The sequence below is a fragment of the Salvia miltiorrhiza genome, chromosome 4 (assembly GCF_028751815.1).
Source record: "Salvia miltiorrhiza cultivar Shanhuang (shh) chromosome 4, IMPLAD_Smil_shh, whole genome shotgun sequence".
NCBI lineage: Eukaryota > Viridiplantae > Streptophyta > Magnoliopsida > Lamiales > Lamiaceae > Salvia > Salvia miltiorrhiza.
In genome coordinates this window covers 20,722,312-20,748,126 of record NC_080390.1, presented here as the reverse complement: position 1 = coordinate 20,748,126, position 25,815 = coordinate 20,722,312, and the positions used below count along the sequence as shown (strand labels likewise).

General features: G+C 36.9%; 1 protein-coding gene and 1 long non-coding RNA gene across 5 annotated transcripts; both read right to left on the bottom strand.

The window, feature by feature from the left end:
- Nucleotides 1–97: 97 nt before the first annotated feature.
- LOC131019359 (sterol 3-beta-glucosyltransferase UGT80B1-like) lies at nt 98–17,230 on the bottom strand. Of its 4 annotated transcripts, none has more exons than XM_057947888.1 (15): nt 17,078–17,230; nt 16,927–16,998; nt 13,884–13,977; nt 13,626–13,768; nt 11,703–11,773; nt 10,152–10,233; nt 9,768–9,869; nt 9,608–9,663; nt 9,230–9,264; nt 6,793–7,006; nt 5,975–6,190; nt 3,507–3,566; nt 3,112–3,151; nt 1,339–1,560; nt 98–334 (listed from the first exon to the last, which is right to left on the bottom strand). In XM_057947888.1, the coding sequence occupies exons 1-15, from the start codon at nt 17,144–17,146 to the stop codon at nt 278–280; spliced, it is 1,533 nt and encodes a 510-aa protein (XP_057803871.1). In that variant the 5' UTR covers nt 17,147–17,230; the 3' UTR covers nt 98–277. The 4 variants fall into 4 exon arrangements, with proteins under 4 accessions (XP_057803871.1, XP_057803872.1, XP_057803873.1 ...); XM_057947889.1 differs by having other exon boundaries at nt 5,975–6,101; nt 6,797–7,006; nt 9,765–9,869; nt 17,078–17,223; XM_057947890.1 differs by having other exon boundaries at nt 5,975–6,101; nt 6,797–7,006; nt 17,078–17,223.
- Nucleotides 17,231–18,331: 1,101 nt separating this feature from the next.
- LOC131019358 (uncharacterized) lies at nt 18,332–21,177 on the bottom strand. Its single transcript, XR_009100219.1, has 3 exons — nt 21,041–21,177; nt 19,155–19,233; nt 18,332–18,555 (listed from the first exon to the last, which is right to left on the bottom strand). It is a non-coding gene; the product is annotated as an uncharacterized LOC131019358 (long non-coding RNA).
- Between the last annotated feature and the right edge of the window lie 4,638 nt (nt 21,178–25,815).

Genomic DNA, 25,815 nt, shown 5'->3' with positions numbered 1-25,815 from the left:
AATATTGATATAATAACATTATCATAAGAGGTATGATTAGTGTGTTAATTTTCCATCCTAAAAAGTATAGGCAACCACCAAAATGTCTCATGATAAATTATCAACCAAAAAGAACAAAGTTACATGCTTGTAACTTTTTTGTTAGGTTCATGAATACAAAAATAAAACATTAAAACGAAATTGAGTTACACGGCATATCACTATATATGGTCACATACAATCTATGGAGAAACCCACCTTAATCTACAGAAATTAAGCTACAAAACAAAAGGCGGCATCATTTTGCACCGATAATTTCTTCTTTAATTATCCGCAAAGCTGTCGAAACACCATCCTGAGTAGTTGAAATAATCGAATAAGTCAATTCTCATCCTTCCACAATTTTTTGCAGGCAGGATCAGACGCAGGAAAATAGTTTAAGAAGAGCAAAAATTAAAAACTCCCGACAATAAAGGGGAGTTAAATTCGACAATTTTTGGCGAAATAATATACTCCCTCCGTCCCCCGAATCATGACACGTTTGGTTTCGGCACGAGAATTAAGGAATTGTAGATTAGTGTTTTAAGTGTGTAATTAATAAAGTATAAAAGTGATAAAATAGGGAGAGAAGGTGATGAAAGTGATGAAGTAGGAGAGAGAAGTTACCTTATTTGAAAATGTGTTAAGATTTGTGGGACGGCCCAAAAAGAAAAATGTGTCAAGATTCGTGGGACGGAGAGAGTACTATATATTGAGAGAGATATATGAGGTTGATATCTATATTTCCACCATTTACTTGAGAGAGTAACTCATACTATAGGGACAAATATCAAAATTTCCACCATTTATCTGATTTTTGTGAAGATTATCAGTGAATCATGTTCAAATTAATATAGCAAAGGAAAGAGATTGGTAGACCCACACATGACACTTTGTGGATGAGGGAAACTTCATTGCAGGCTAAACAATGAACGTTATCGGTTTATGCCCGCAACCCCACTTGCTATTGCACGAACCAACATGCTCTCTCGGTACCCGAATAAGTGTCCTATTCACCCCCCCCTCCCCCGGGCCCCAAAAAATAAAAATAAAAATAAAAATAAAAATAAATAAATAACAAACAAACTTATCGCATCATTTATGATGTCCTATTTTAGAATAAAACAATGATGTCAAAATTTTCTGTTTTACCCTTGTACTCAATGCAAATTCTTTAGTTGGTTTAATTTTTCATGCAATCATTGAGGATAATGAAGAGTAAATTTACCCACTTTCTTAGTATAAGGCTTTTTACTGGAAGGGACACTTATTTGGGGACGGAAGGGAGTATGCTCTAGTAGGCTAAATAATGCACATTACCTCAGTGGAAATTCTATCAGCAATCTCTTTTGTGCGCGATTTGACTTGAGGAGACAATGCATTGTTAATTGCCTGAACGAGCACATTCGCAGCTCCTAATATGCAGTTATCATCGTCTTTATCCGGGAGCACGCAAGTAGCGTTCAGGGGCTCCGAGGCAACACCAAGCCAAAACATTCTCTCCGCCCAATAAAATTGATCTAGAATAAACGGGCAGATAACCTGTTACAACACATCAATGAGTTTTCAGAAAAGAAGGTGATTTTCTGTGGAGCAAAGCAGCTAAACTCAACAAATATGTGAAGATTAAGCATTGCATATGAGGAACCAAAAGACTTCAGCAGAAAACAAAGACCTACCTACAGAGGCCTCTTAGAACGATCAACAATGTATAAATACAACAATAAGATCAGCTTAGAGGGTGTTTTTCTGAGCTTATAAGCTCTATAGAAGTATTTGGCAAAATAAGCTTCTAAACAACTTATAAGCTGTGAAAGCTCCAAAGAAAATAAGTTCATAATCTTATAAGAAACTTAAAAAAAATAACCGTCCTAGAATTTGTTATTTTCAACAAATGCCCTTTCAGTTTCATCTTTCTTCAATTTCCTCTCTCTAACATGGACTTCCTCTCTCTAACTCGCAATCCTCTCACTTTGACAACTTATAACTTCTCAAGACATTAAGTATTATAAGCTGTCGAGCTCTCTGAAATAAGCAACTCGAAGCAAACTCCATGGCTAAAATATTTAATGGAGTTAGCAACTTAATTACAGTAATTATTTGAGCAAATTCTAAAAGTCATTCTGTCATTACTACTTGCTCAGCATAAAGAAGTCATTCTGTAAGTTCCTGCAGTTTACAGTATAGCAAAACAAATAAAGTTAAAAGTGTTATTAATGGCAAACTCTAGCTATTTAAATCTATTCTTTTTTATGCTTTTTGTGTGATTTGAAATAGTGATCGATTGCTGATTTGAAAGTAGAAGTATGCCCATGATCATAAATAGAAAGGGGCCTTAAAAAGTTATTATGTGCACAATGATTTTGTCTTGGACCATGAAAAGGTCCAACCATAGCCATAAAAGTTACCCTTGTGAATGTCCCACAGCACATAATAAGATATATTTGAAACTGTTAGCACAAAGGTTATGATTAGAATTGTATGTAGTGTGATTTGATTAAAATAGTCCTAGGAGAGAGACATGGGTTTTAATAAAACAGATTAAGTATATTGAAAGTGGAGAAAGGGTCTTACCTTAAGGGTGGTAACAATGATATTAATGGTATTGTGAGGAAAAAAAGGGTCCACCATGTGGTAGAATAAGTGAATAAGAAAAAATTGAGGGTGATATACATAAACGGAATATGACTATTTTAATGGACGTCCCAAAAAGGAAAATTATGACTATTTTCAAGGAAGGAGGGAGTATAATGGATATAGTATATTAAGTTATCCAATTAAATAAAGTGAAAATATTAATTAAGTTTAAGCTGCTTTTACATTTATGAAGTAAAAAAACTAGTGGTGCTTAACTTGGTGCTTTATTAATTTTGTATCATTATCAGGAGTTACATTACTTGCAGGTCCAGGCCAAGTATATTTATTGTATTTTGAAAGAAGTCATGACTTACTATTGTGTTGATTTGAAATTTATCAACTTAAAAGGACTTTTATAATTTAGTAATGTTAGTGAGGCTGTGCATTACAAAACCATAAAAGCAAAGAATAAAGGAAGAAGTAAAACAAAGCCAAGTTCAATTGTAAAACACAAACCTGAGGAACTCCAGCATGCAGAGCAGCAGCGGTTGTCCCACTGACATAAGTGGTCACAATAAAAGATTAGAAACAAATTATACTCTCAGGAAGTATTTACTTTTGAGGATTAGCCTAGATAGATAAAAATAGTATAGGCTAATCCAGTGTTCACTAAGATAGATTGAAACTTTGGAATATCTCAAGACCCTTGATAGTTTCTATCATTTGAGCTAATTTTACTTGATTCATATGATCAATATCCCATTGAAAGGGTAGGATTGGAGAAATCCTAGTAATGAGGATAAAAATACTCAATCATGTATCTTATCAATAATAAAAATTAAACACCCCCTCAATATTTGCACAATAGTAATAATCTTGGAAGAGAAGCAAAATCAACAAAGAAATATCACCTTCCACCATGATGGATAACAGCAGCACATTTGGGAAATAGCAAGTTGTATGGTATTTCACTGTTCATAAGAAGTAATGGTCATCAGCTTAATAAAGCATTTAAATAGCCCAAGGAAAGAATAAAAAGGAAAGCAAGAAAGTCTGCAGTATAAGAGTCGCGTAATAAAGCTCTCTGAACAAAGAAATAAGAGATCAACAATACCAATCTATGAATCCAAAAACTCACACAGATTTGATGTCTAGAAGTCGAACAAACTCCTAACACAGAATTCCTTCATCTAAACTACAAGTCCATTATTATCCTCAGAGCAAAACTAATTATTTCATAATGCTAAAATTTTAGATGTAACATTTTGTCAAGCATCCGAACTTACATTGATCTAGATTTATAGTCAACAAAATATTCAAGACGTGAAAAGTATTCCAAGCATCCCAAACTGTTCACGTGTGTCATGCCAAAGACTAGGAGTGAGAAGCAAGGCTCTCATGCCATAGACTTTGCTCGCAATGACTTTAACATTTTCCCTTGCTTTGTGAAAATGATTAAACCAAGTTGATATAAGAATCTAGTATATATATTCTTATAGAGATTATGATAGTCTGAAGGAAACATCCCATGAAGGATATCACTATCACTCCATCTGAAATGTAACATTCTTCTCTGCATTTCCTTCACAATTCAAAGTAACTGGTGATATGATTTCATACTACCTATATAACTTTTCTTTACAATTTTCGTGTGGATGGATCCTAAGCAAATTTATATGGTTTTCATGTTTTATAGGTCTTAATCTAGTTGAGGCATTGTTGAATGAAGGATGAAAACCATAGTCACAGACACAGTAGCAAAGAGAGACGACGGTCACGGCCCATGCAGTGAAATTCTCAAAGAAGGTTTAGACCTTGCAAGGGCAACAGTCCCTCATCACATGGCTACAGCTCAACAGCTCTTGATAGCATTTGATAAAAAAGAATATGAAATAAAAGAAGAGTCTCAAACAACTTAAAGAAGGCAAGTATATTTAGAATATTTTGTCATTCTTTTAATGAACTTTTATGATAACCAATGTTATTGAAGGCGGATGGCGGTCAGGCCTCAAAACCGCCATAAGGATATGGCGGGTGCCATGGCGGGTTATGGCAGACGCATGGTGGATTAATAAATTAATAATATATATAATTATATATTTGCAAATTATGAAATTAAAAGATGCAAAATGCATAATATCGTAGAAAACTTGATATCCTAAGTTCAAACATAACACAAATTCCTAAGTTCAAAGTTCAAACATAACAAAATGCAATAATAAGTTCAAGGCTTCAACTTCAAGCATAAGACATAGATAGATAATAATGTCTAATAACTAATAAGAAATAAAATGTTAGTCTTCCTCATCAACATCCACATAGTCATCTTCTTCATCATCATTCAAAGGAGCAAGCCCTTCTTCCTCTTCTCCTTCGGAGGTCGCCGGTGCTATGGCGAATTTCAGAGGAGGCGCAAGGTTTGAGAGGCTGCTGCAATATTTTCTACTTCTAAGTTAGAAACCCTAATTTTTTAACCTAATTTAACTCAGTCAAAGGGTAGGGTCAACGGGTTGACCCACCCATAAAACAGGTCATGGGTCAAAATTCCGCCATAACCGCCATGGCGCCATGGATATGGCGGCCGCCATAACCCGCCATGGCAAAACTGCCATGCCATAACATTTTCATGGCTATTTGCTTGGAAACCGCCACCGCCATCCGCCATTTCCCTGCCATGACGGAAATTTGACAACACTGATGATAACCAAACGTTCGGGTTTATTGCGGACGTGCAAAGAGCAAGAGCAGCAGCATGCAGCGTGCTAGTTTAATTATTTTCATGTTATGATGATAGAGGAGAACTGAGTAAACCTTCGCAGGTGTATACTCGGCGCAAGTAGCTGACAGAAACAAGCAAGAATTAGAGTAGGATTAAGATTAGAATTATTAGTTTTCTTGAGTTGCTATTCTATAAGTTGATATTTTTACTAGTGTTTAGGATTAGGATTAGGATTAGGAATACGCTTTCCTGTGGACCATAGGAGTTTATTGCTTATTTAAATTAGATTTCAGTAAGTTAGGGTTTCATTATTATTGTTGATCGTTTTTAATGAATAGCAGTTTGGCTGTGGCCGGATTATTTCTTGGGAACTTTATGTGAGGTGTATATTCAATTTCAATATATTCAGTAATTCGTGTATTCACTATAAAATTTGTCCAAACTGCCATCCATTTCATCATGACTTGGGAACATGACATAAACTGATAAAACCTAAAATTTCTTAACATTATGCCAACTTTATCTATTTTTGAGAGAGATGATATATACCAATAAATTAATAACTTGTACCATTCAGCTAGTAGAATTATAAAGTGCAACAAAAACAAAAAATATTCTGGCAAGCAAGAATGTCATTTCGAGGCATTGATGAGTACTCACCCGGAAAAGCAAAATAGTCGGCCGTCAAATAGGCTGATCTGGATTTCACTAGATTGCATTTGCTCTGAGGCTGATGGTGGTGTCTGAGCAAGTAATTTGATTGCAATATCTAAAGGTCCATAGCCAGCTGAGAACAAAATGATTCTATGACTTGAAATACATAGAAGATTCCTAAGGACCCGTAAGAAAATTTGAGGACTTCGGAAGTAACCCATGCTGCAGGAAAGAAACTCCGTAGAATGAAATAAATCGCCAAATGTATGATAGATGTGTACTATCAACTTAGTCAATAGCGTGTACAATGCATTCCAAGTACCTCTCTCAATGATAAAAAAAAAAAACTAATCATTATCTTAAGGTCGGATTACACCTTCAACCTCACAAGTTATGAATTTAGCAGTTTAGACCTATGATGGAATAAATTTCAAGTGTGGTTGTTCTACTGATGAGGCATCTCTTATTTCCAAAAGTTAGCAGCTATAACTCTCTTGATAAAACAAACCATAAGTCAAGTGGTTACTAAAAAATCCAGAAGACACGGTTTCTTAATTCTAAATAAACAATTAACATCAAGCTCATGGATTTTACCACAAAAATCATTATAAGTACCTGAATTATAACTCCCTAACTTTATGTCAGTTGAGCTACATCATTTCTTTTAAACATAACATGTAAACCTTTTCTCTCTAACTTAATAGTGCTAACAGATACAGCTAGATATATAAAGAAGAGATTGAACTATGCATGGGATTTGTAACTTAATGCCACCAATAGATAATCGAGAAATGAACAAATTAGCATCTAAGTTACAGACTCACCTACCAACAGAACTAAGACTTATGAAAATAAGATGCCCTACTGAAGAATCCAGGAAAGACTTTAATTTTGCATGACTTGGACACCAATTTTCTCCATCATTCAATTGCCTACAGGAAATCAAAGATGAGATTTCTGCACATCTGGCACAAGAGAACTGCCATTCAGCAGGGAGAGTCCAAAAGCCACAAACCCGAACTGCAGATGGCCAGTAACCTATGATGGTGCAAGAATATGTCACTCCAATAACAAGAATAACAAATAAAAATAAAGATGGAAGATTAGAATGGGAGTCTAGTATGGACACGGGACACCTTAGTGTTTAGTAAGATCGATAACAATATCATGTGACATTGGAATTAGTAGACAAAACATGGGAACAAGATACAAGCTAAAATTGAGTCATTAAACTGAGATTATTACTGTCAATTTCTCCTGATCATTTCTTCAGATTTCTTATCTTGTTACTGGGTGGGGCCGGGTGCGTGGGGTGTAGAGGGCGGCCGACAGGGTGGAGGAAGGGTAGTCAATTCATGTGACCATGATGGTTCCATATGGACATCATAACAACACGACACATAAGCCCGGATAGGGTCGTAATAAATCAAACTACTCAGATCTCGACTCAACAAAATATTGTTTAAGCTCGTTTAGTGAAGCTCATTAATTTAATGAGTCAAGTTTGAGCTTGATATTACTCAAATCGTTAGCTCGTAAGCAAGCTCATCAAGTAAGCTAGCTTGACTTCATAAAATTACTAATTTGATGCAACTTATATTTTTGTACTTATATTATTGATAAGTATATTAAGTATATAACTAACTTTTCTACATACGAAAATAAAGGATAATAGTAAATAAATTAAATTTTTAAGAAGAAAATTTATTTTAAAAGTAAAACAATGAATATTTTTGGAAATCCCTTTAACTCTGTTAAACTCGTGAGCCTCCAATGTGTTAAGTAAATTAAGCTCAAGCTTGACTCGACAATAAATGAGACAAGTTTGAGCTTGCAATACTTGGCTCAACTCGACTGGGATTACACCCCCAATCCTGGATGAAAAACTGACATGGTAAGAGCTGTTGGTACATGATAGACCGTGGCTTCTGCTTTCTTTTGTTTTTCTTTTTTTTAATTGAGTCGGTTATTTATTCTTAGTATTTCTTGTCAGGTAGTTTGGGCTAAAGGCCTGTATGTTTGCATACGCTTTTAGGGTTAGGGTTTCCTTTTTCCCTATTTAATAGGCATAACATAGTTGGAGTCGATCATAGTATTGTTTTAGGGACAGTTATTGTTGTAGGCCTCGGTGAGGAGTTTCCATTAGTTTCTATCGTTTATTATTTCCATTCAGTTCACATTCACTCCACCTTTATCAGTTAACGAAAGTGATCAAAGTTGACACAACACAATAATGTCACCATAAAATATAAAACACAAGTTTCTTAAACAATGTAATAATATATGTTAATACATGATATGGAACAAATCAAGAAACTATAAACACAATTTTTAGTTAGAAATCTAATTTTATCATTTTGTGTCTTTGTCCAGAATTGCCAGAAAAGTGCTCGATAGAGATGGAAGCAAATTGATGGCTCCAATTCCCCTTTAAGGTCTGCTCGTTCTCAAAACACGAATACAATGAAATTGAAGAGGAAAGGAAAGATTGGAGAGAAAACTAGGAAAACATAAGATACAAAGAGAAGAACGTGGAAAATCTGAGAGAGAGAGATGCAATAATTTGTCTGCCAAAAAATCTGCCTAATGTCCTTGATCTCCACTATTTATGCAGTTCATTAAAGTGATTAGATGGATCTTGAAACAATGTTGCATCGCTCCTTATTATAAAAATGCATTAGTCCAAAAACGTTTTCTATTTTCTTTAGCTGTTGCTAGTTGCTCCAATGCATGACAAAGGTCACTATTTAGCAGTTAGAAATTGTTATGGTAGGAAATAATCACTTCTACTGCAAAACCATTAATAGAAGTCTTGCTGGCTATCTTGACCGCATCAGACTGCATGTTTCAGGTTTGATCTAACCAGAATTCTTTCCTCCAAATCAGTCATATTCCATGCATCACCATAATCTAGTAGAGCTTCATTGATTTAGGTTCTCACATGTAGTCAATTCATATATGCGGAAATCATAAGCATGCATATGAATTTGAAGACTTTTTAATGACTTCTACCTCATGGCTCCTAGATAGCTGGCAATGCATGCATCAAGATAATTATAATGAAAGTAATCAATTTAGTGGTTTTTAAACAGGAGGAAATGCATACATGGTGGTGCTTCATAATAGATGCGATCAATGATTAATAAGACAGTTATTTGCACAGCAGAATGTCCAGAAACTAACACAGCAATAGAATTCTTCAAGGCAGAGAAACTGTTACTTTTGTAACAATGAAACAACAGAAACTTCTTAGAAAATTACCAGGGCATTCAACAACTTCTTGACTAAAGCCGTACCTGTCAATCCAAAATGGGGAAGAGTCAGGGATCTCCAGAGCCAAGTTCAACTATAGGTATTTATGAAATAACATAACAAAGTCTTGCAAAGAAATTATAGTGAAACATGAGCATATCAGCTCTTCAAACATCCCAATTTAGAAATAAATGCGAAATGAGTCAATTGTTGCTGTTTATTCTCATTGACATATCTGCAAAAGCATATTCTCGAGCTCATTCCTGCTCAGCTGGTAAACTAAAGAAAATTAGAAAAGCAATCAAATACTAAAGATCTAACATTTGTTAGTGTTATGATCCCTGAGAGCATATCAACTCAGATCATTGGTGGAACAAAATTTCTTACAGTAGCAGAGGAGATGAAGGTCTATCATGCCATGTTGGTAGGTCAGTTACAGGATCCTGGGTTACATCAGATGGTAATTAAATTAGTTAGAAAACATTAGTCTTATTCCATATACATAGATCATTTATTACATGAGGTTTTCAATGGCTCTACTAACTACCGTAAAAGGCAAGAAGCTTAACTTCAGATCCAGGCTTCTCCACTTCCCCCAATCTTCAGTGAAAAGTGGCCACATCCAATGCATGACATCTTCCCACCCAATCTACAATAAAAAAGGTAGGGCAAAAGAAAGTAAGAAACACAAAATAAAATAAATAAAATAAGTAGACATTTTCTGGTGAATTGTAGCGATGCTCCACTTATAATCTGTTGAAAGGTGAAAGGATTACATTATGCCAAGTTGACAATGATAAGAGCAGAAGATCAATTATTCAGGTAAAATTAAAAAAGCTAGTTTTAATTGGAATCCACATGTGAAGATTGTAAAACACATTGCAGTACAACAAAACTAAAACCATGAGGCTGAAAAAAGTATGATACATACCTTACCAGTCGGAGCTTCTCGAAGATATTTGTATAGAAGAGGAAGTTCGGTCGTAAACTGGCGTTCAAAAGAAGTGGGTGCACTGCCGTTTATAAAAGGAAAAGTCAATCATAAAGTTACTGGAACTCTTCTCTTTGATAAGATGCAGGAGTAGCCAAAAATCAAGTATATAGAAACCTAACATCAGACAATTATATAGTAGCAGAAGAGTCGAGTGTATATATATCAAAAAAGAGAAACATGCATGACTCTAGAAACAAGAAATAAAATACAAAAATAAAGCATTTATGCATAGGTTAAATGTATGTCACTTTGTGTTGAGTTTGTATATTGAAAGCAAGACGTTTTAACTTTTATGCTTTTATACAATGATCTCAATTTGACAATTTATTCTCATATCTGAATTGTTTACCATCACACAATGTAGTGAAAAGCTTAAGGCGGTTTGAGGCGTAAGCCTCACACCGAGAACAAAAAAAAATCATAAATAACACCATATAGCAATAAAAAATATATAAATCATGGGTTTATAAGTCTTAACGTAATTAAAATAAAAGCTGAAATATCTCAAAAATACCGAATTCTCCAATGTGTCAAATATTTAAAATTTGAACTTTTTCAATATGTTAGTTAGGATTAGAATATAATTATTTTGAACGGGACCACTTTAACATAAAAATTGCTGCTGTGTGCATGGGCTTTTGAAATTAAAAAAAGATACTTTTATAAAGTGGCTTTGACAATTGCGGCTATGACTTTCTTCACCGCCTCATAGCAGCCGCAAGCACCACCTTACCGCCTTACAGCCTCAAGGCGCCACCTCAAGCAAAAAAAGTGTATATTATTAAATTAGCAATAAAAGCGTAAAATTTGAGTGGTGCGCTTTTCACAACACTGACTTCACATACATAAGCCCATTTATCTCAATATGTTATAGGTCATATGGTGTGTTGTAGATCACAAAAGATCATGTGATTGGTTAATCTCATGAGATATATACCTGCTTCACAGCAGCTGAAACAACTTGAGGATGAATTGTTGACTTAGGCTGTAGCATAATTGCATAAATGGTTAAGAAGTATTTTTGGTTACTTGTTTATGCTAGTACATCTATTTACGATTGAAATGATCAAACTGAGACATGTTCTTCTATTCTGACTGTTGTGAAGAACCAAGGTCTCGATGACTCGACATAACTCAAACCTTAATAAGGTTACCACGGGTGAGAGTTCACAGCAGTATCTTGGGTGATAGCAGTTCTCATGACACTTGAACCTAACTTAAACCTTAATGATAACTCAATAGACACCGTATATTGGGTCACCGCAGTTCTTACACGACACTTGATTACCTGCATTAGGCTATCATATCTGATTAGGATGATAACATCCCTTAAGAAGCTCAAACAACAATTTTTAATAGTCTAACGATTTCGAATGTCAGGTTTAAATCCTAACAGAATTTTATATTCCTTCAAACCCAACATACATCTTTAATTGACTCCAAGCACATAAAAAGTTAATGGTTGAAATTTTGACAAAAAGATTATACCTGTATGGAACAACATAAGGAGCAGCAACAACACATCGGACACAAAAAAGTTCTGCAAGACTCCAACCTTCCTGTGAACAAGCAAACAATACGAGAACTCCAATTATAACTGCATTCATACTATAGACAACTAATTGATTCTCAAGCACCAAAAAAGAATTTGAACATTGGTTTTTTTATCTTTTGCTTGAACTAACTCATTTGACAACATTATAGTTATTGTTTTATAAGAAGTAACTTGATAGAACTATCTCCTCTCACTAATTTAGTGATTTGACAAGTCCACAGCTTGCCAAAACTTGAAGTTCAGCCAGCTAGATTGATTTTGCTCACTTCTTATTAACTTCTATTACTAAATTTAAGGAAAAGCATAATCATCAGAATATCAGCCATAATACAATTACAAAACTAAAGAATGTGAAGCCTTCTTTCAAATTAAGATCTTGCCTAACTCTTACGTGTATTTTTTGCACAAACGATCATAAGCACAACCAAGTTCCTTACTTAAGAGACCCAACACTGATGTCCTGATACACACACACACACACACACACACACACACACAGAGGTACCGTTGAGAATGTTAAATGTGTTGAGAATTGAGAATGCGTGTGAACACGCGGAAAAAATCAATAATTTTTATGAATAGGCATTTTGGTTGGTGTTCAAATCCTGAAGGGGAGCAATTTTCACCATATTAACTGGATACGGTTATTCATCAATTATATTGATTTATTCGTTATTCTCATTTCTCACGAAAAATAAAATTCTCAATGGAACTACACCCTATATATATATATATATATATATATATATATATATATATATATATATAGGGAGAAGATATAATGACTGCATAATGAAATTTAATTAATTAGATAAAATTTTTGCTCCCTCCAAGATTCAAACCCAGGTAAAAATTTTATGCACTATTATACTGCAGCTTATGCAATACTCCCTCTGTCCGTCAAGATTATGTAAAATTGCTTGGGCACAAGATTTAATAAAATTGGTAATGATTTTGATGTAGTGGAGAAAGGGTCCCACCACTTTATGAGATGTGTGATTGAGATTGAATTTGGGGTGGGTTTTTTGTAAATAAAGAGTATTAGTAAAGATAAAATATTAAAGAGAATTGTGGGACCATTGCCTTAAAAGGAAAGTGACATAATCTTGGCGGAAGCCCGATATAGTAATTTTTACATAATCTTGGCGGACGGAGGGAGTACTATACACTGGCTTATGCAATCATTCTCATTTTTCACGAAAGATAGCATTCTCCGTATAACCCATCCCTATATATATAGGGTTAGGTTCAAGTGAGAACCACATCTTTTCGTGAGAACTGCAAACCAATGAACAAACACATAAAATACATGAACAAGAGATAGTCAAGTCGCAAACAATTATAATACATAAAATACATGAACAAGAGATGGTCGGATCTTGTATACATGTTATATTTAACTGTTCACGATCTAACACTCTCATGTTCATGTATTTTATGTGTGTGTTCATTGATAGACCGTGGCACTTCTATACTTATTTTCTTTTTTAATTGAGTCAGTTATTTATTCTTAGTATTTCTTGTCAGGAAGTTTGGGCTAAAGGCATGTAACGTTTGCATGGACTTCTAGGGTTAGGGTTTCCTTTTTTCCTATTTAATAGGTGTATCATAGTTGGAGTCGATCATGTTGATTATAGTATTGTTTTTAGGGACAGTTATCGGTGACTCTGTAGGCCTCGGTGAGGAGTTTCCGTTAATTTCTATCATTTATAATATTTCCGTTCAGTTCTGGTTCCCCCTCCCCCTTTACGCTATCATTCATGGTTCTTAGTTTTCACGAAATTATGTGGTTCTCACTTGATCCTTTACCTATATATATATCATAAAGAATGCACAGAGTTTTTCTCAGAAGTTACCAGGGCAAAGAAATTTATGACGATAAGATCACCATCCATTACTGGGTCTTCTCCGTATATCCTTTCAACGACTGAAACACATTCTTGTTTGTGTTTTCTTGTAATCTCTTTCTTTTGTAGAAGAAAAGACGTATCGACAGGACCTGTAAAATAGATTAAATTTTAGACAAGAGCATATAGCAAAGCACGCCAATTTAGAAGACTGCCATATCTTTGGAGAATGTGGCGACAAAGAAAAAAGACACTGGGTAAAGAGACCTCCAGGATCATGGTCTTGATGGAAAGACAAAACAGGTGGTGAAGAAATTGGGAAGTATGAAATTCGCTTTGCTCCCAAGTGAACTTTCAGGTTCTACAAGTCAGAGAAATGAACAATTATGATAACAACAAACAAAACTGTCAATGCTAATGGAACACTTCAATTCAATTCTTAAAAGTGTGATGTGAGAATGATGCTTTAAAATATTTAAACTAAACTGTTAATTTAACTTCAGGAGAACAATTTTTAAGTATACAACAAATGGTTGGACTTCCCATCCCCAAAGGAATTCCCTGTTCATGAACTATGGGATCTACAATACCTTCCTTACCCCCCCCCCCCCCCCCCCCCACAGTTTTAACCATATCCAACAATCTAGAGTAGGCTTAAGAATAATTTTTTCTGACAAATTTAGACTCATGCATACCTAATGTTGGCAAAGCTATCATCCTAAGTCCTAAACTTAATAAGAGGGTCTAATAAAACTAATCAACAGCATAAAAATCTATTGTCAATTACATGTCTTCTTCCTAGCCACCATTTGACAAGAACATAAACTGGTTCATTCCATTTTTACCACAAATTCATCAATTCAGCTTTATCAATATAATACATTAACTATCTGTTAATTTGATTTTCTAATTAAGATTCGCTTTTATCCTTAGTTATGAAATTTGACGCCTCTTCTTTTTACTATTGATTTAGTACTGAATAGGATTGCAAACTTTTCGTTCTTTGATTCCTCAATGTCATGGTCATAAGTTGTTTTTCTGCTGAAAAGCTTTCAATAATGTAGACTCGTAGTTAAGAGTTAATATAGTTTTGTTTTGCATCCACTAATTATACATGTATAATTTCAGCAAATTTATTCTAGGAAGAAACCATAATTACATAGTAAACTACCAAAAATATATACAATCTATAACACTCCCTCTTAAGCTGCGTCGATATTAATCATGGCTAGCTTACTAACTATGTTAATTGCCTTTGTGAAAATGTTTCCCAATTGATCCCCAGATATCTCATACGTCTTGAAGAAATCAAACCTTTTTGAATTTTTCCACAAACAAAGTAATAGTTGACCGAGTTAGATGCAATGTGAAAGGAAGCTTGGTTATCACACTATGTTTGGTTCATAGCTCTATATACAACTCTCTGCTTGAAAGTGAAAATACACTATGTTTCATGCTTTTCCATGGAATCATGTTATCTCCAATAAAAACACAATATGCCAAAGTGGACCTTCGATCTTTGATCCTGTGTTGTAGGTAGAAACTGATTTGTGTATAATGTAGGGTAAAGGAACCCATATATATACACATAGATTACCTGTTGTGCAAGAAAAGATATACCTAAAACATCCACCTGTAACCAAGGAAATAAGAAACCTAATCTGTAATACTCCGACACAAACTAAACTATACACAGACATGATAATACTTACACTCCCCCTCAAATTGGGTTGTACAAGTTATGGAGAGCGGACTTTCTAATCAACGAATCAAAGTGTGGCTTGATGTGTTCCTTCGTCAAGCTGGGGTTGGTACATATGTCTCCACCTTCAAGTTTTTCCTTGATGAAGTTACGATCTATCTCTACATGTTTAGTTTGTTCATGTTGTACAAGTCATAGGTCCTTTAAATGGCAGTCTAAGTTCAACCATATTTTCCTCTACCATATCAATTACAAATTCCATTCACCATTGGACGGAATTCAAGTTCAGCACTACTCCAACCTACCACATTCTGTCTTTCACTTTGTCATGTGACGAAATTGCCCCATACATAAGAAGTTAAGAAACAATATCCAGAAGTGGACTGCCTGTCAGTTACAAACCCTACCAAGTCGCATCAGTATAGAATTATATGTCCTTTAGGTGAACAATAATCCTCTTCCACATGATCCTTTCAGATATCTGATTATTCTGTTAACAGCTTCCAAATGATCCTTAGTTGGAGAATGCATAACTGACTATACTACAAGGGCTAACTAGTTTGTATGAATATATCAGGGTCCACAATGTTTAGCATGTTGCACTCAAAACCTTCAGTTTGCCAAGAAACTCGCATACACACCCTTGGCAGCTGAAAAAATGGGAAACCAATACTGGCTGGTCCAGTATTGTAGTTGATGAGGCTATATTCTTTTTTTGATGAAATTAATAGTTTGGATTTGATTAATCAGCTATAAGCCTATTAGTTCTGGATCAAACTCTTAGCTCAGTGGTTAATGGCTTGTTAAAATAGCCTTTCTAGGTGATTGGGAAATCATCACTTGGCTATAAGTGCAACTTCTTATCACAGGATCAAAAGGCACCAACTATACCACAGTTTGAGAGACTAACTTACTACAATAATAAAAATATAATTAGGAAACACACATTTCATACAAAGTGATGTCATTTCAGCATAGATAAGTCTGGCAGCTGAGGACAATACCATTTTGATCCCTTGCTTTGAAGATCAATTCGTCAGTTACAGATTCTCTTAGTTCAAAAAACACAGGCCATTGTATTTTCAATTTTTTAGAATTGGCGATTTGATATTGTAAACCTTATTTACAGAAGATCTTCTCTTCTAACCTCCATTAATAGATCAGGTTCATAATTTGCATCTCAATTTTACAATTTTTATTTCTTCTCAACGTCGAGTGAAGGCAACACCCTCGCTTAGGAATTTGGTCGCGGTCACATGGTTAAACCTCATAATTTGTATTATTATTAGGAAAGCAGAATAATAGACCCCTATAGTCTATTGGTAAGTCCTTTCCGCCGCCCAAGTTGCAATCGAGCCTTTCTTCCAATCTACTCATTTTTCATGGTTCCTATGTTTTTCCAAGGACAAATAAAGTGCAAGATTTATCCAGTAACTTCCAACGAAAATGTCTAGCTATCCTGATCAGTACATTACATAGAATATACTAACAATTCCAAATAAATGTGTATATGCTTTTTCTATACAAGTTTAAACAGAAGAAACAGATTTCGATAGATTCATCAAACTTAACTGCAAAACAAAAGCACTAGCAGTAAATGTGGCCAACCTGGTGCGCGGAATGAGTTACGAATGCGACCTGATACTGCTTTTGATCGGAAGCGAAAGCTGCAGCAATAGCCTAAGAAGGGAAACAATCGTAAAGAAGGCGGTGATATTTAGAGCAAGGGTAGGAAGAGGAGAAGAAATTAGAGTGTTACAGCAATGGGATAAACGTCGCCTTTTGTACCAAATGCCATAAACACGACGATTGGGTTCGTCCTCATCATACTTTTGCACCGACCTTTTCTGTTTGTGGGTGAATCCTACTCATTATTATTGTGCTGCCACTTAAAAACATTTCATTTATTTCCTCAAAATTAGTCCCTCCCACCCATTTATTTAAGTGGAAATACTTATAAGAGCATCAATATCGGCGGGTGCGAAGCCGGGATCGAGCCCGATCTATCGCACCCGCAACCGATGCCGCACCCGGGTGCAATGGAGGTGGAGCAATTGAACGCTCCTGCTGCGAAGGTGGAGCGAGGAGGATGGGTGTGCTACACGCGCCCCATTTTCGTAATTAAAAAAAAATTAAACGGTCAAATGACCGTTGCTTTCTCAACGGTCGAATTCGGCCATTTTTTTTTCTTTTTCACCTATATATAATCACATATCCCCTTCCTCAATCACAAACACTATATCAAACTACTCATTTTCTCTTCAATTCTTAAAAAAAATGTCTTCATCCACCAATTCTTCCAACAATTATTCTTCCTCAAATTCTTCATCCGACGAAGAAGTTCATGTTGATCCCGCACAACTTCCTCCTCTTCCCGATCCTACTCAAGCCCCCGATTTATTTTTTATGAGATGTGCTGTGAATTTTATGACAGTGGCAAGTTCATATCGTTTTGATCCACCTCCACCACGCCCGAGAAAGAAGTGGATAGTGGTTCGTCGTGACCGTGAAGGTGGAGCCGAGCGCCTCCATCGCGATTATTTTTCTGTCGATCCTGTTTATGGGCCACAATTCTTTCGCCGTCGATTTCGCATGAGCCGGGAGTTGTTTCTACGCATTGTCAATGCGCTAGAAGTCGATCCTTACTTCCAACAACGTCCGGATGCTATTGGCCGCTTAAGCTTCTCCCCGATCCAGAAGTGCACTGCCGCTGTTCGACAATTGGCATACGGAACTGCTGCTGATTGTTGTGATGAATATCTCCGTATAGGAGAGACGACGGCGTTGGAATGCTTGAAGAAATTCTGCAAGGCCGTCGTTCGTATCTTTAGCGGCACGTATTTGTATCACAGCCCGCCCTAACTAAGGATAGTTAAGCCGAGTGATCTATGACTAGGGATGGGGTTAAAGAAGAAGGGGAAGAAAAGGGGCGTCATTTATAGCCGTAAAACTTACTCATCATAATAAAACTCGTCATTTTTATTCATTAATACTCAATTGAAAATAGTCTATGAAAGACAGCATAAAACTTAATTAATATCATTAATCAAGTTATACATCATATGAAACCATTCTCTTAAGACTCAAAGTATGACATAACATACTATAACATCAACAACATCTTGCAGCGGAAAGTAGCTAGACATATGTATGAAGACATATTCTAGACAGGTTAACTATTTATTAACAACCCTGGAGACTCCGCTCATTGCAGCACCATCATCACATCAGCTCAACCTGCACATTTAGAAAACATATGCAGGGCTGAGTACAAAAGCACTCAGTGGGCACGTATGCCTAGGTATAAAAATACATGCTTCAAAACTGTAAATTGTCATGCCATCATAAACAGTACAGCAAGGGAGTTTTTCGCTAAAAAGGCCCAAGCTTACTAAGTTCATTTGTGATTCTTAAAGTTCGTCTGCAGACTAAATTCTCATAATCCATCATATCTGAAACTATGTGCCGGAGAGGTGGCCACCTCTCACGGTCACTTGACCGGCCAACCCGCTAGATGACTCACGGTCACTGGTGTACACTAGCCCTGGCAGGATAGCTATCAACTGCTCAGGACCCGAATTCGATTGCATCATTGGCAAAGCCAAAACAGATAGATATCATACTAAAATTGAAACATTTTATGGCAAGACAATACTTGAAATAACTTTAACTCAAAGATTTTGTCATGAAATAACTTGCTCAAAGGTAGAATTAAACTCGTTTGATAGATACATAAAACTGAAATTAACAGTTAAATCTTCTCATGCATTCATTCGTATAAGAGGCCTACGACACGCAGGGGATCTCTATATACGTATAGTAAAAGTAATGCCCACCTGGATAGGCAAAGCCTGAAGATCATACACATAAAAACCTGTCTTGGGAAAGCAGCGCTAGTCCCCCTGGTCACAAAGCCTACAAGAAATTCTATTCTTAATAGGTCTCCTTGAATCTAATCTTAAGTCATGGTGTAGTGCTTAACATTCTATGATTCACTTAGTCGGTTTTCAAAATTTAATGAATAAATAATTGAAATCATTTCTCTTGAGTTAAGAACACTAACAATATTCTTACTCATCTTTCTTTAATAATTGGAATTATAAATAAAACCAATTAAATCTTAAATACTCTTATTGCAAAAATATAATGCAATTTCATGTCATGCTTGGCATATAATAAGAAATTACTTAAAATATGCACATAATAATAATAATTTAATATTATTATGAAAACTAGTCTTTGAAATAAATTAATTAAACTAATTATAAAGTGTGAAATCTAATAAATTTATTGGCTCAATAAAATAATTCAGAGCCCGAACAATTAAATAAAACGCAGCCCAGTTTATAAAAAAAATCAGTCCAGACTAATTAAAATCATTTAAACGAGCCCAACAAAAATAGCCCCAAAACTCAAGCTCAAACTGACTTAAGCCCATTCACTTTCCTTCTATATTTTCGGCCCAACAGAAAATAAAACCAATAAAATCGGCCCATACAAAAGCCCAATTTTAGTTTGTTTTAAAACTTTGGCCCAAAGTGGAGGCCCAAATTTAAGCCCATTTATCTCTCTCTCTACGTTTCTTATCCCTCTCTCTTCTCAGCAATCATTCAATTCATTCTTCAAAAATCAATCTCTCTCTCTATACTCTCCAAACAGTCGGCATCCGGCGCCGATCGGCCTTCTTCTCCGGCCATTCAGTTGCCGCCGCGTTCTACAAATCCGGCGAGTAGTCGTTCGTCCTCCTCCCTTCTCTCATCAGTTACCACCCAGACCCGCCTCTCGCTCTCTCACGGCTCGGTTTTCTTCCCCCCATCTCTGACTCCGCCAAAGCTTGCCGGAGCAACAGCGACGGCCGCTGACGACGCTCGGATCTCCCTCCTCAGGTCGACGGCACCAAGGCCGCCGGCTATCACCCCTCTTCTCACTCAAACAGAAACCCGCTCTCTCTCGGCTCACATAGATCCGCCGTTGCCTCCTTCTGAAAATGCAGCGGACGACGGCAGCGGCTTCACGCCACCACCACCGGCGTCCTAGTCCCCAACTCTCTCTCTCCTTCTCCATCTTCGGTCGGGCAGCAGCAGAAGAAACGGACTGCCGCCGCACCTCCCTCTGTTAACAAATCCGGAGGGCGCGGTCAGTGGCTCCACGCCTCGCCGCCTCATCTCCCTCCCCTTCGCGCAATTCCGGCCGCCTTCCTTTTGGAACTCCGGCGAACGACAGCTATAAGCCGCGCCGCCCTCACCTCCGGCAACCGCAGCGATGCCACGGCCGCCGCCCTCTTCCCCTGCCTAATTCAGCCATCACCGCCGATTCCCAGCCCTCAAGCTCTCTCTCTCTCTCCCACTTACTCGGCCAGACTGACAGCAGCCGCTTCACGCCACTACAGCCGTCTGCCGGCTCACAGCCAAACGCTCCTTCCCTGACTTGACTCGGCAGCCGACGGCAGTAGCTTCGCCCCGCCGTCGCCGCTCACCACCATCTCAGCCCCGATTTAAAAGCAAACAAGCTCAAGACTCTGACTTTTCTCTCATTTGACACTTTGATATAAACACTTGCGTGTATGCACAGAATATGTATGCATATATATAATATGAATGTCATTTTTCAAAAGTTTGAATGTGTTGTTGTGTATATATCGAATTTGTACATGATTTGGACAAGTTTGAAGCTTGATGCACGATGTATGAACAGAGGTAAGCAGAGAATAGCAGGTGATTACCTTGTGAGAAATTTCAGTGAATATTTGATCCTACTTGCTTGTTGGAAAGGAGAATGGGCTAGACGATGTTCTTGGCTGAACTTGAGCTCTTTGAAGGAGTATATGTTGAGATTGGTGACTTGTGATTTATTGAGAAGAGTGGGAACATGACTTCAGTATTAACTTGAATTTTGCAGGAGGCGTGTTGGGGAATTTGATTGACTCCAGCATGGGTTGGTGAATAGGGCAGCTGCGATTGGGTGAATAAGGGGGCAGCTGTGATTGCTTGTTTTTAGCTGACTTTTGGGCTAAAAACATGGCGTAAGGCTGACTTTGGGGCTGAAAATGGGGCATTTGATTGCCTCTGCCAAGCATGGCATAAAACACGAATTTTGGGCTGCTTGAATAGGTGTAGGGCGGCTGATGGGAGGTATGAGTGTAAGTGAGTTGAGTGAGGATTGATAATTAAAATCCCTCAGGACTGAATTATTGGAACTGTAATAATTCCTCAGGGTTTGCTAATTAAAAGCTCGTAAAAATGCTTGAATGCTAAATTAAATAAATATGCAATGCATATAAACTTAATAACTAAATTTACAAATGCTTTTGTAAATTATTTTTGTTGGAATTAAAATAAATTCTTTTTCTCAATCTGACGTGAATCATCTTAAATCTAAGTTTAAAATTATTCTAAACTTAATATAAATGGGTGGGGTGTTACATCCCTCCCTCCTTATAAAAATTCCGTCCTCGGAATTGCATATCTGGTATTCTTGCTTGGGATACTGATCATTTGTTTCATTCATCTCTTTAGTGGCCTTTTCCATCCTGTGATGGTTCCACTACATGACGAGAACAATATTATTGCCTCGTAAAACTTGAACCTTGTGATCAAGTATCTGGGCGGTTGGGGGGTGGTTAGGGGTAGGGTAGGTTTAAATATTTTAGGATATTAACCCGTTAGTCGTTAAATATCTCGTTTCGTCTCGTTTTAACGACTAACTACCCATACTCTTCGTTACTCGCCCTCTCAGCTCCTACTCACTTTCATTACACTCGTACTTCTATATAATATAGAAAATGCAGGCTCGTTCTCGAAATTCTGATAAACGAGCTCGGTTCATTTATCGAGAAATCCCAGTTTACTATTCATTCGTCGTCCAAAAATAAAAACTTTCATTATTGGACTCGTATAAAAAAAACTAAGAATATTTCTCGATGACATGCACGTAAGATTTTGAAAGTCGACAAAAAGACGAAATAGCAGTATTTTATTATTCATCGTCAAAAAGTCAAAATTTTCAAAAACTTCTTAACGGTCTCAGATCTCACTTCCGAGTTCACCGTTCTCATTCAAATAATTATCATATCTCCATTGGACCTTATCCAATGCAATCGACTTATTCCTCAATTGACGAATTTTATGATCTAGCATCATCTGAGGTCTCTCTTCATAACTGAAGTCTGGTTCTAAGATCATTTCTTCTTAGTAAACCACATGGTTTGGGTCAAAAATATATATCCTCTCAATTGTGACACGTGAAACACGTTATGCACATTTCCAAAGCTAGGTGACAAAGCCATCCTATACGCTATTGGACCTATCTTTTGCAATATCTCGTAAGGACTTATAACTATGGGTCTAAGCTGTCCTTTAACTCCAAATCTATTCATCCCCTTTGAGGGTGAAACCTTCAAGAAAACTTTGTCTCCTATCTCGAAACTTTGTCTCACATCTTATAGGCAAACTCAATTAGTGGCAACACATTCTCCCGATTTACTCCTCTATCAAGGATAGCAGTTCCTATCATATCTTCTATCGTCTGCTATGCTAAAATTCATCCTTGTACCCAACTCTTTCTGTAACTCATCCAAAAACGTGATGTAATATTATTTTTTTTTTTGAGGTGATCTACACCGGTACTCAATGCAATCTTATAATGTCACGAACATACAATTGTGTTAACTTATGTGGTCCATACGCGATTAGGATCGGTATGAAATGTGCAGATTTTGTTAGTCAATCTACAATCACCCAAATTGCTGTATTTCCTCTTTGACTTTTTGGTAAAGCTATCACAAAATCCATCGCTATGTGATCCCATTTTCACTCGGGAATCTCCAACGGTTTTAACTTCTCATAGGGTCGTTGGTGTAATGTTTTCACTTGCTGACAAGCTAAGCATCGCTCTACAACGAAGCTATGTCTCATTTCATCCCGTCCCACAAAAATCTATTTTTCACAACCTGATACATTTTTGTGCCTCCTGGGTGGGCAGTGTAAGGCGTGTCATGAGTCTCACTCATGATCGTATTCTTAAGTTCATCATCACGGGAAATGCATATTCTCCCCTCAAATAAGATAGCATTGTCTGATGCTTTTTGGTAACTCTTGAGATCTCATGCTCTTATCCTTTCTCGTAACTTGTTCATTGTCTCATCTTTCCTTGTGCTTCAATCACCATTTTCCTCAAATTAGGCATTGTCGCAACAATACTCGCTATCGTCCCTGGTGGTTTTATCATCTCTATCCTCATCTTGTCAAAGTCCTTTATAAGCCCATCCTCTCTCGTGAGAAGACATCCTAACTTTGACGAGACCTTTCGGCTCAATGCATCGGCTACTACATTGGCCTTGCCAGGGTGATAATTAATGTCGCAGTTAACATCCTTTACTAATTCGAGCCATCTCCTTTGCCTCATGTTAATATCCTTATGCTCGAAAAAGTATTTCAAAGTTTTGTGGTTCGTGAAAATCTCACATCTAACTCCGTAGAGATGATGTCTCCAAATTTTCAGGGCATGCACAACGGCTGCAAGCTCTAAATCATGCGTTGGATAATTTATCTCGTGGGTCTAAGTTGTCATGATGCATAGACTATAACTCTTCCTTCTTGCATCAAAACACATCCTAGCCCATTCTTTGACGCATCTGTGTAGATGGTATACTCTTTATCCATTTCCGGGACTAGCAGCACTGGTGCTGTAGTCAATTTCCTTTAAGCTCTTAAAAACTCTCTTTACACTCCTCTTTCCAATTGTACTTAGCTTCTTTTCTCGGTCTTGCTATCGTCGAAAATCCTTCAATAAACCTCTTCTAGTATTCTGCTAAGCCTAAAAAGCTGCAAATCTCGTTAGGCGTAGTTGGTGATCTCCACTCATTTACAACTTGTACCTTGACGGGGTCAACTTTAATTCCTTCGGATGATACAATATGTCCTAGAAAAGTTACTTCGTTCAACCAAAACTTGCACTTAGTGAATTTGGCAAAAAGCTTCTCAACTCTTAGCGTTTCCAACATCGTTCTCAAATGTTTTGGCGCTCCTGCTCATTCTTCGAATAGATGAGAATATCATCTATGAAAACTAGGATAAATTTATCCAGTTATTGATGGAACACTCGATTCATGTGATCCATGAAAACTACTGGTGCCTTCGTCAAACCGAATGGCATAACTATGAACTCATAGTGCTCATACCTCATTTGAAAAGTTGTCTTAGGTGTATCCTTCTGTCAAAATTTGAACTAGTGGTAATATGATCTCAAGTCAACTTTCAAGAAAAACTCGCTCCTCGTAATTGATCAAACAAGTCATCTATCCTTGGTAAAGGATATTTGTTCTTGAGTGTCAATTTATTCAGCTCTCGATAATCTATGCACATTCTCAACGTGCCATCCTTCTTTTTGACAAAAAGGACTGGTGCTCCCCACGGGGATACACTAGGTCTAATAAAACCTAACTCGAGCAATTCTTGTAGCTAAATCTTCAGCTCTTGTAGCTCCTTAGGCGCCATTCCATAGGGTGCCTTCGACACTAGTGCTGATCCAGGTTCTAGGTCGATAGTGAACTCCAACTGTCTTGTTGGTGGCAATCCTGGTAAGACCTCGGGAAATACATCTCTATATTCCCTTACCACTACTACATCCTCAAAGTTTTTACTTGATTCTCCTTCATCATTCAAGTAAACTAGGTAAGCTTGTGCTCCTTTCTTCTTTACCAATTTCGACGCCTGAAGTGCCAAAATGATTGGAATTCTCTTCTTTCTATCAATGTCGTGAAAACATGTCTGTTCCTTCCCAGGTGGTTGGAAAGTTATCTGTCTCTTCTTACAATCAATCGGGGCAAAGTTCTCTGCTAACCAGTCCATCCTTAGAATAATGTCTACGTTCCACATAGGTATTAAGTGCAAGGTTCTTGTTTTCATCTTTAGTGATCCTAACTCAAACTCTAATTTAGAAATCATGTGAGAAACTGTAGTAGCTCTTCCTACAGGAGTGATTACTCTCAACTTGGGACTAGCTCGTTTTGGTTCGAGTTTGAAGGTAACATGCTTCAAACACTTAAAGAATGCGAGGCTCCTGTATTAAACAGGATTCTAACTGGTGCATCCAATAACTTGCCCATACTACCTTAAAGTCCTGCCTTAAACCGGCACATAAAACTCAGACATCTCTTCATCAGTATCCATCTTCTGATGAGCAAATCGTGATAGCTCACAGAATTCTCGGTTATACTCTACAACCGATTTCTTTCCTTGCATCAAACTTCGATAATCAGCCTCTCGCTGCTTACTGTACTCCTTGGTACATATTTCTCAAGAGTAGCCTTGAATTGTTCTCAGGTGTAGTTTACCAGTTGCTCGGGTGTTAAAGTCCTCTGACATGCCTCTCACTAGTCTTATACATCAAAAGAATCTACTAGGATAACTCAAAAGTTGTAAGGGTTCAACCCTAGAATAACATCAAAACAAATTGTTCAAAAGACTTAAATGAATGACCAGAGGGTAGAATGAAGTA